Source organism: Sycon ciliatum, chromosome 3 (assembly GCF_964019385.1).
Source record: "Sycon ciliatum chromosome 3, ocSycCili1.1, whole genome shotgun sequence".
In the NCBI taxonomy this organism is placed as follows: domain Eukaryota; kingdom Metazoa; phylum Porifera; class Calcarea; order Leucosolenida; family Sycettidae; genus Sycon; species Sycon ciliatum.
This window is the reverse complement of record NC_088645.1, coordinates 7,607,243-7,618,683: the sequence shown is the minus strand read 5'-3', so window position 1 is coordinate 7,618,683 and position 11,441 is coordinate 7,607,243. Positions and strand designations below refer to the sequence as shown.

Here is an 11,441-nt window from a genome sequence, read left to right as displayed (position 1 = left end):
AATATGTTACAGATAGAGCTGCGGGAAAAGACCCCTGTTGAAAAACCGAATACACGGAGTGCAAATGACCGATGAGATGTCGAAGCAGTGCATTCAGCCGGAGTCCTAACATCCTTGCAGAACATGATGATGAAGAGTATAATAATTATTATATTCTTGCCAATAGGATAGGATTTGAGCCGCAGATGAAATCTTACACAGTGCATCATCGGTTCTAGTAATGCTCCGAACATTGGCAGGTTCTGCTCTTCAAGTAGAGCAGTGAAATTGTATGACATTATACCCGAAGGCTTACGCCTATCTGGGGATCTCCTATTTGCGTGCGCACTAGTACAGTAGTAGCAGAGATAAGGAGAAGAGAGAAAGTACGCAAAGTGAGTGTGAAATGTTGGATTTGAAAAAAGAAGAACAAGCATGTAAGTCAATGATTGCACGTCAAAGGTGTACCAGTGCAGTCGAACGGATACTTTGCAATGTAAATGACGCTTGAATTTAGTAATAGGGAATCTAAAGTTGTCAATCGGGGTGGAAGGCAATTCCAAAGGGAGTCTGTTTTCAGTAGGAAAAGGGATGAAAAATGCGACCATGTGAGCTAAAAATGAGCTTTTGGGCCTAAGGGCACGGTGATATGGATATCGCAAAGCGAGAGAGATATTCTGGGTGGAAATCGATGTACCTTTAAAAGAGAAGTAAAGATACAGCGAAATTGCAGGATTCTAAGTCACACAATTTATTCAAATTCGATTTTGATTCAGTATCAAAGCCTTTCAAAAGTTATTTCCCCAGACGTCAGGAGTCGCCGACGAACCTTAGCCTGGAGTACATCAAGGGACTCTAACTGAGCGGATGTGATCCTAAATGACCATGCAGATAGGAATGGCATAATTATTCAATTGCCGAACGCACATGAAACTTAAAAAAGAGAGCTATGTGGGACGATGGTAAGTGTCGGCCCATGATTGACTCATTGCTGAAACTTCCTGAAGAAGGTGTGTAAGTGGTCATGGAACTTCAAACCATCACTGATTAGCCAGTGTACGCCGAGATGCTTAGCAGAACGTCCAAAGGCAATAGGAACTAGCCCTTTCCCAAAGATGCCAAACAAATTCGCAACTTATGCTTTTCGCAACCGTGCCAAAACAAGTAAAATTTGCTGAAATAGCATGCATATTTTCAGAAAAAAGCTCAAAAGTTGCTGATATCGCAACTCAAAATGAGTGAGTTTTTGGTGCAATATGATTCCAAAATTAACCAAAAAAGGACCGTAAATATACAAAACATTGAGAGTATTATGAACCGGCATATGTTCCCAAAGTAAATCATATTAGCGATAGGAAAATGAAAAGATTGGACTGGGTCATTGTCCTTTTTGTTGTACCTTCGCATTGCATTCAGGAAATAGCGGCGGCATGCTCAGTGCTGCTACAATGTACAATGTATATACCTGTACATGTACATACAGGTACATGTACAGGTACTTCGAGAAGTACACTTGCCATGATGATTTGATGCAATGGTTCAGCGCTTCTTGTTGAAGCGGAGCATCACGGACACTTCAATGGTCTCCTCCAGGGCGCTTCTTTGCACACAGTTGCGGAAAAGTTGCGAAATAGTTTATGAAAATGAAGAAAGTTGTGAAAGTTGCGATTTCTTCCAAAACAGAAAAAAGTTGCGAAAAAAGTGGCGAGCATCTTTGGGAAAGGGCTAATAGGAACTTAAAACAGAGGAGTTAGGAATGTCGTAATTCGAAAAGATTAAAGTTTTTCTGGAGAAAATTTCCCCTGGATATTCTGAGCCCAATGCTGGCAGCTGGCCAGATCCTGCTGGAGGTGGGTCGACACGTTCTCATCTGAGGAGAGGGATACATTGTGAGCATTTAGAAGAGTCACATCATCAGCAAAGAGAAAGGGTGAGCTTTGCGGGGCAGGGTTTATTATATCAGGAAGGGAATTGATTTACAAAAGAAAAAGTGCAGGGGCAAGGTGCGAACCCTGGGGTACACCACAGTTTAGCATATGCTAAACTGTAATAATTATATTATTGAGAAGAGAGATTCCATCCAGCTTCACATTTAGACTACGGTCAAGCAAGTAGGACCAGGCATGTGCCTCTAGTGCATTTTGAATGCATTCATGTTTACGCTCCTCCTCTTTATCCGTGTTACCATGTACCAACACTTGCTTGTCCGTTTACCCAAACTTGCATGGAAAATAACAGTGACAGTATCGAATTCCGCCCGTTTTCTGTTGGCATTATCGAGTATTGGCTATAAGAGGCATGGGCTACAACGGTATATCTGAGCAAGAGAAGCGCGTCCTAAATAGAGTGACAAAACAGTGCCGACTTCAATCTCCACATAGACTCGTGATCAGTGGGTTTGGTATTGTTTGACTTTCTACGGTAGTTGCTATTGGCGCTGCGATCGTTCTCATTGCTAGGGTAGGGACCGGCGGATTCTGCTCGAAGAGGTGGCAGATTCTGCTCGAAAAGCAGTGAAATTGGCAGAATCATACAAACCTTATGGCGGGCAATTCCTCGAATTCTTCTCCATTTCTTTATCCACATACCAAACATGCATGAAACTAACTTACCAGAAAAAAGTACTGAATTCTGCCAATTTTTCTGCCCGTAGAATCCGCCGGACCCTAGTCATTGCTCACCAGGCTTCGCTTGCCGAAATCCGAGATTTATTTGTGGTCAATATTTGGACACACCAAACTGTATTGCACCTACATTGTACACTACCAAGAGTACATAACCCCCCCCCCCCCGGGGGGGGGGGGGGTTATGTACTATTGACACTACTTAGTACAGGCCCGCACATTTCACAGCCTTCTGACAATCCGGCATACCGGTACCAATAGTCCTGCGGCCCAAATCTAAAAGACGTTGTTTTGCAAGTCCCGTTTCAGTCTCAAGCAGACAACCTGAGCTTTGCATGGGTGGAAAGACCATGTCCTAGGGATGTCGAAACGGCTTGTTGTCATGTCCAGAACTAGGGCATAAGCTGGGGAGAACCAATTTTAGGTTTCGTTACGGAAGTCGTTATTTTACGTTATTTTACGACTCCTTGATTGAAATTGGCAGCATGTGATACGATATTTTATTGAAAATTAGTGCAGTCGATGTGAATTTGTTCTTGTGTTTGGATGATTTGTAGATCATGGTTGCCCTTTGCTGAGCGTTCATTTCCTATTGATGGTGATTAGAGATGGCACAAATTGATTTGTTGTAAAATTTGACCAAAATCACCCCCAAACATGGATCTTTCGTATGAGAGGATTTCATTTATTGGTACACTATCTCGACAACACCAGCGGAAGAGAGCTAGCACGAGCGAAGCAAAGGACACCGTAAAACGGCAGAGTGATAGCGATCATAAGCTGATCTTAGCAAACGAGCGATATGGAAGATGTAAAATAATAGCGCAGTAGTGTATTTGTCATTTGCTGCAGAGTTGAAAAGTACAATTCAAATTCAAATCAATTCAAAAACTTCAATAGTGCGGTCCACCAGCCTTAGCTTTCAGACTCACTGTCCGATTCAGAGTCGGACTTACAGTCCAATCCACAGTCGAAACTGCCTTCACCCTCATCATGGCATTGTGTGCATGCGCGCGCGCACACACACACACGTACACACACCGCACAACACATGGCATTGTGCGCGCGCGCTCGCACACACACATACACAAACCCCACACGCACGCACACACCGCACAACACATGGCATTGTTTGTGCGCGTCCGCGCGCACACACTCACACACCACATAGCACGCTAGAGATCAGCAAGAACCTGCTGCGACCGTGGTTGAGATGGCGCTGTAGAAGACACCGCAGCCGCCACTGGTTGCCTCGCACCCGAGGTTGTAGTCAAAGCCGTACTAGCCGACACGTCTGTACTGGAGGCTGATGTAGTACCCAGAGATGAAACTGATCCACTGGTGTTCACCTGACGCGGCGGAGTAGCGGATCCTTTGAAGCCGAATGAGTGGGCAACACGACATTGGCGGGGACAAGCCCAGCGGATATCGCAGCGGGCCTATCGTAACTCCTGGCAGTGAGCCTATCGTAATTCCTGGCAGTGGGCCCGTCGTAACTCCTGGCATTGGGCCCGTTCTCTTGCCGGACACTGGGGTGAGGAGTGGACGTGGATGCGGGCAGGAAATCTGCGGCGACCGGCTGGACTGGGATGGTTGGAGTCGGGCCAGGTGCGTTACTAGTATGACTGTTCGGCAATGACTGGGTATTACCGGCCATCGGACCGTTTGCAGACGACACAGACAAGTGGTTGCTCCGTGAAGAGTGCGCCTGTATACCCATGCCACTTACCACACATGTCAATTGCTGAAGGAAACACACAGTTCAAACACAAATGCAAATGAAACACGCCAATGAAATTCGATCCTTAAAAAAAAGGGAAGCATGTCCGCGTTATACAATTGTGTTTAGAAAACAACCAGTTTATAATTCTGTCTCTTCTTGCATAAAGTCAGCCTAGAATACTGACGTCAGCTTTGGACATTACTCTGACGCGGACCACAAGCCCTGATTTATTCTGACCTACATGTGTACCGTGTGAAGTAGCGCGAGAGCCAAGCTGGTCGTAATAATACGTGTAACAGCCACAAACGTAATTCAACCAAAGAAGACTACCACATTACATGAGCATGAACACTTGCATTCCATTTAATACATTCCTATGTTGTAGATGTCTGGCACTGTAGTGTTCACGTCTACATACACATTGTGGCATTCCTTGGCCACCCAGACATTCATGATAGTAGCGCATCGTGTTATGTTATGTATGCAGCATGTGCCGTTTCCCGAGCGCGCGTGTGAAATGAACTTAGCGGCTTTTAGTTGTGTGCATGAGTTGAGTCTGGACTCATGATCTGGTGTGGACATGCGATCATGTGATCTTGTAGTTGAGCGTATGTGTTATTTGGATTTCCTTGGTCATGACCAAACAATAAAACATGATCAAATTATTTCTACACATTCAACAATGCCAAGAACTCACCTGGTCCCCAAGTAGCTCATTATCTTCTTTTTCAGCATGAAAGTTGGATACTAAGGCGGAGTGTGATGGTCGGACAAGCTGGTGCCGTTTGCAGTTATTGTACTTATCCGTGAGAAGCTTCATGGGCAAGGCCCTTGCAGACTTCAACTCGGACTGTATATACAACACCAGGCTGTCAAATGTTTCGTAGGCCGACGGCTGGTCACTCCCTTTGCCACTTCGTTGCCGGTGCATAGTGGCCAGGTGGGTGAAGGCACTGTAGCATACTCCGACGTTGATAGTGGATTTCCGCTGCAACGCAATCTGGGCTATTCTGGAGCGAAAGCCAAAATTCTTGCGTTGTTCTCCAACTCTGCTAGATGCACATGTCATGAGGCACAAGTCTGCAGATGTGGATTCAATCATTGTACATCTCTCCTTGTTATACGCTTTGCTGGTACATGGTGTCCCATCATCACATACATGTATCTCCTCCAATTCAGAATGGCTTGAAAAGTCATGGCCACGTCCAAGTGGCAGCCGACCCAGCAACGTTTTATTACTGTATGTACTGTAGCACTTGCGGTGGTACCATCCGCGGACGCTCTCCTCGGTGCAGTGGCTCTCGCACAAGAAGGTATAGCTCGTCCTGCCTGCATTTAGCAGCTTCAAACAAAGTTTCCCAACTCTGCAAAGTAAATCGGGTTTGCTTTTCCTGCGGTGCATTGAACGCAATGGCACAAGCAAAATTCCCGCGATACAACGCCATTCCCAGGACGAGGCCTAAGAAGCTCCACGGCCTCTTCCTCCATCATGTCAAAGGTGTCTACCATGCTGTGAGCGGTGGACAGGAGGCACTCAAACAGCGCGAAACGCAACTACTATGCAACTACCAAACGAAAATGCAATTCTACATTTCAAAGAGTATCCTGTCGGTGTCGTCGTCATCTTCAAAAATTTGAAAAAGGCGCTCCTTTCCGTGAACTGTGCACCCCCAGATGGTGCGCAGTATCGCCGACGAGAGCGGAGAAATTGGCTTCTCCTGAGCTTCTGCCCTAATATTATAACTCTGAAGATGACAACAAGCGGAATCCAGGTCAGGCATACTTTAGGGCGTAGTGAAGAACCCGGTAGGTTGTCTGCTTGAGAAACGGATTTTTTTTGAAGTTTTGGCCGCTGTCGTAGTACATAATGACTATGTGTCGACTACACGGTCAGGGTTTACTGTGTGTTGCCGCGGCCCGCGGAAGCGTTTTTTTTTCGGCGCGGCCTCGGCAGTTTTAGAAGAATGACGTCAAACAGAGACCCCATGCCCAAGGGTCTATATCTACTCTTGGTCATAATCATGATAATGCGGCGGCGCGCACGTGCATGCGCGCATGACGTAGCCGGCCGAAAAAGAAAAGAAAAAAGATGGATTTCTGCGCGTGTGGTTTGAAAATACAGACCAACATGTGCACACGATTTAAAATATACTAATAAAATACTTATTCAGTCTTCTGTTCTTTGGAATTATTTCTCAACTGCAGCTTGGTTTGCGACGTCCTATCTTTGAGGCTCCACGGTGCAATCCTCTGCATATACATTCATTTTTGTGATATCAAAATGGGGAAGAGCACTAGAAAGAAAAAGGAGAAGGCGAAGGACTTTGCCAAGCCGAAGCTGAAGGTGGGAAAGAAAGTTGGAAAAGCTGCAAATGTCACCGAGACTGCTTTCAAATCATCAGCTGTCCATTTGTCTACGCAACTGGAAAAGGCTGCTGCCGGTTCTGTGACCACTTCTCGTGGCGTGACGGTGAAAGGGCTGTTGCAGCAGCTGACTCACTTCAACTGTAAAACTCGCGCGAGTGCCTTGTCAGAATTAGCTACCCTGTGCACGAATAATTCTGAGGTGGTATCAGTGGAACTTGGAGCACTGCTGGCTAAGGCTGGACCACTTGCCGTGGACTCGGACAGACGTGTTCGTCAAGAGTTCGCAGCCCTGCTGAGAGTCATTCTATCTTCATTGTCAGCGGAGCGTTTGTGTACCAAGGTGCATTTGCTGTGTGCTCACGTGGCGTGCGCCCAGACGCATCTGAACGAGGCAGTGTGCAGCGATGCATGCAATCTGGTGGACATCTTCGTGGAGCTGGCGGACAAAGCTGTTGTCCGTGAGCATGGCATTCCACTGTTGTGCAATCTAGTAAGGCACGTGTCCGGCCGCCTGAAGAACATGAGTGTGTACGGTAGCAGTGAAGTGAAGACGGGTCGAGGTCGCGGTGGCAGTGGTGGTGACACAGCTGAGCAGGCAGTCATGCGCAGACAACTGGCTCATCTACGCAGCATCTACAATTTCTTACGCGCCCTGGCACCTGCCAGCGCCACCGGTGACTTGCCAAGCGATGAGTCGACAGCGGCAGTGGAAGAGTCGTCCCGTTGTGTTCGTGCTGCTGATGGCGTGTGTGTGTTGTACAGCTACTCCACAGACATGCAGCCGAATCCGCCAACAGCTTGGAGTCTGCCACGACATGTGCTCAGCAACCTGACCAATCCAAGCAGCAAAGCCATGTCAATGGGCAGCAGCAATGATGTTGTCAGCCAGCAGCCTCTAGAGAGCCTCAGGCGTGTGATGTCGCAGGTTGAGCCGCTTCTAGCCGAGTTCTGGGCGCACACGTCGCCAACGGACTTGTTCCAACGGCTGCGCTCCGGCAAGTCCCCAGCGGGCAGTTTGGAATTTGCTCTGCTGACGATCAAGTCGCTTGGTTTGCTGCTGAAGCTGGCGTGTGATGTGCTACGCGACTTGCAGAAAGACTCTGCCGTTAACCTGATGAGCTCTATGTCTGCACAGCTGCTCAACTGCTGCCAGGTGTCTCTGCAATGCGTTGACCTGTATAACACGCATCTGAAGGATTCAACACGCTGCCTAGACCTGCAGCTGACCCTGTGCCGCGAGCTAACCTCTCTCAATGACTTCATGAGTATCATGCATTCTTTGCCCGTGGACGGTGTGCGAGAGCCAACCAGAGGGCATATTCGCACTCTGCTTTCTCTGCGCAAGAACATCACGAAGCAGCACCAGGACATGTCCTTAGGCCTCTCGTTGTCCTTGAAGCGACTCGCCAGTGACATAGGCCAAGGCTCGGATGTGAGCGTGTCAATGCTGGCGCAGATTTCGGACGTCGCCGACATCCTGGCAGACATCCACGTCTGCAGCACAGGCTCAGAGGTACCTGCTGCGGCTGCACCTCTTGTCGTGCGAATGTTTGCCATTGACTATGGCATGCTGATTGCCTGTCTGACCGATGCCGTTTCGAAGCTAGCATTGCGCTGTGGCCATGATGCTGCCAACGACACGGCCAAGGCGCAGACTGCGCAGCGAGCCGTCGGCAAGCTCATGGCATTGTTGGATACGGTCTACACGTCACGTCGTCACGACCGGCCGCACATTGACCGAATCCTGGCGGCGCACCCGCACACGGCGGACGTTGTGCGCCAGTGGGTACGCGATCTGTGTAGCGCTGTGGCTGGCGATGCCGCTGCACTATCATGGCTTGTTCCTGTTGTTCGATGTGTGGCAAGCACGCTGGCACTGAGGAATGCTGACGATCTATCGTTGTTGGACGGACTACAAGAGTAAGTGTGTGTTCCGTAGTGGCTGAGCCGCGCTATTTTCTGACAGTCGCACTAGTTCGAGAGTGTCATATCTGGCTTTGCCTGCCTGTCTCGTTATGTTTTGCTTGTTGAGTTCATGTGATATACAGTAGGGTCAGGTTTTAAGAATGTTGTACTGTGTCTTGAGTTTACAGTCTCCACGCGAGTGACACCGATTGTCTGCTTTTGTCCTGTTTCCTCGTCAATCTGTTTAACATCGTTGCAATGTCTTTCCTCTCTCCCATGCTTGGTGTTGGCTGCATCCCTGATTTTTATTGGGAAAACCATGCCTTGGAATCCCAGCGTCTGACTATGGAATGCTTGCTGTCAATACTTTCTCTTGACCAGATTTATTACGTTATTTCCACGTGTTTTGCTTTAATTTGCCGCAGGCGGCAAATACGAAACTATCACGGGCAGAGTCTCCCCGGCCATTAGAATCTTCTTGTGAATCTATTACTGGGATGGTGTGTGCCTGTGTGGTGATCTATTACTGGGTTGGTGTGTGCCTGTGTGGTGATCTATTACTGGGTTGGTGTGTGCCTGTGTGGTGATCTATTACTGGGTTGGTGTGTGCCTGTGTGGTGACCTCTTACTGGGTTGGTGTGTGCCTGTGTGGTGATCTATTACTGGGTTGGTGTGTGCCTGTGTGGTGATCTATTACTGGGTTGGTGTGTGCCTGTGTGGTGACCTCTTACTGGGTTGGTGTGTGCCTGTGTGGTGACCTCTTAGGCCCCCGGTCACACTACGTAAAGAATACCGCGTCAGTGTCGGAATCAGGAGGTTTTTTTACCATGGCAGCTGACGAAAACGCGGGAACTTTGAGCGTCAGACGCGAGCAAATCGGCTGCATTGCCGCTGCAAGCACTTGCATGAAAAAAACAGTGTCTTTTGAGAATAGCGTACCGTACTCTATCGTAGGGATTTGGTCGCCACAGAGTAGTTTTGTGCAGTGCGTCAGACCACGACGGCAAAAGCAAAAAATGCAGTGCGACTCCACGTCAGCATCAAGTGCTTGGGTTTGACGCTGCGTCCAGATTCGAACTTGACGTACTGTAGTGGCAGAAAATTTCGTCGGTCAATAATTTCGTCCAACTCCAAAGAAAAGGAGTTCGTCCGGTCGAAAATTTCGTCCATGGATCATAAGAGTGCATAGAAACGCTGGACAAATCGATATTCGTCCTACATTTGATTTAGTCCAAAAGCTCCTTGGACGAAAAAGACGAATATTTCTGCTTATACAGTAGTGTGACCAAGGCCTATATAATGAGAGTAAGCATGTGTTCATGCTGATAACAGAATGCGTGTGTGTATAATGCTGCTGTAGCCCTCCAGTGTAGGTACCCAATGCTGCAGACAGCATTACTATACTACAGGTAGACTCCCTCTAATTCGAATACGGTATAATTCGAACATTCCGTGTAATTCGAACTTTTTCGTCGTACCGATCTTCTGCAAGTCACTTCAAGTCAAAATTTTTTTTTTTTTTTTTTGAAACTACGAAGCCTCTTGTACGGGCAAAATTAATAAACCCATACAATCATGTCATGAAAATACAAAAGATGACCAAAATGATAAAGTAATAATTATTGTTTGCGTTCCGGCTCTCCGCCTTCTCCACAGAAACACATGCCCATAATATCAACGGGCAACGCCAGCTTCTGCAACAACAACCTCAGCAGAGACAGGATCAGCAGTGAGGTGAGCTGTGAATGTGCTGCGAGCCCCACGGAGGCACATGACGCTGGCACGCAATAATGCAAAGCTCAAGCGGCAGCGGAGGTTGGCCATCACGTTGCTGTAGGGCTCGGCGGTCTTCTCAGCTAGCAGACTAGCAATTCTCTTGTAGAATGCAGTGGCGCATCTGCTCATGCCCCCAGTGGTGGACAGGACGGCTGGGACGAAGGAGGCATGTTCGATATTGCGCACCCGCTGCTCATATGCCCTCTTCTTCTCCCGCTCATGTTTGACATAGCAAGCGGCAATCGAGTTGGAGCGATTCGAGGACGCATGTGGGTTGAACACCCGAACATCAACAAAGGTGCGCTCGAATCGCCCACCCCAAATGCCACTTGCTGCCACATCTAGCCGGGCGTGGTCATCGGTGTTGGCAGACCGGTACCGTAGCTGTTCCCCTGTCAGTGGTTGAAGGTGGGGCTCCACAGCAACTTGATGGGCGACTTGCTTCAATGTCCTGGCGGTTAGGTCCCGGATCTCATTATGCCGGAGGGTTGGGAAGCCTCCTAGGGAACATGACAGGGCATGGGACACGGAGAATTCCTTCCCGCATTGACAGGATGTCGGAAGTCGGGGAGGTAGCCAGTTGTACCGCAGGCACACAGCGTCGCGAAACTCTCCTTTCGTGAGGTTGAAGCGGTGACAGCGAAGAGGTCTGCAGGTGAGCCAGCTGGAGGCGCCTTTTTCCGCTGCCAAATCCAGGGTTCTCTGCATGTCCGCCGACACCGATGAGCGGAGGAGCAAAGCATCAGCTCGAGCACTATCCCGGGTATCGGATCTGGCCTGCGCCTTTGCCTGCCGGACGCGCGCAATGGCATTGCCCAGCTCAAAGTCCTGTCGTAGAATGCATTCGGTCAGCGCCTGAGAGACCCGAACTGAAGACTCGTGTTGTTGGGCAACTGACGATGGAGGTGTCAGGCCCAGACCGCCGTGGCGACATGGTAGGGCGATCATTGCCCTCTCCGTGGCGTTAACCTGACGGCCAAGGAGAGCAGGAACAAGGCAGTTGGTGACTGCATCATCGAGCGGCGTTAACTGCTCAGCGAGACCGGGCATGGTGCGGCAAAGGAATG

At 48.7% G+C, this 11,441-nt stretch overlaps 1 protein-coding gene across 1 annotated transcript; it reads left to right on the top strand.

Annotated features, from left to right (window-relative positions):
* The first annotated feature begins 6,501 nt into the window (after window positions 1–6,501).
* LOC135811304 (uncharacterized) lies at window positions 6,502–9,071 on the top strand. Its single transcript, XM_065324522.1, has one exon. The coding sequence runs from the start codon at window positions 6,608–6,610 to the stop codon at window positions 8,615–8,617; it is 2,010 nt and encodes a 669-aa protein (XP_065180594.1). The 5' UTR covers window positions 6,502–6,607; the 3' UTR covers window positions 8,618–9,071.
* The last annotated feature ends 2,370 nt before the right edge of the window (window positions 9,072–11,441 follow it).

Excerpts from the sequence above, each read along its gene's own strand:
- LOC135811304 (XM_065324522.1), top strand. The coding sequence starts at position 6,608 with ATGGGGAAGAGCACTAGAAAGAAAAAGGAGAAGGCGAAGGACTTTGCC.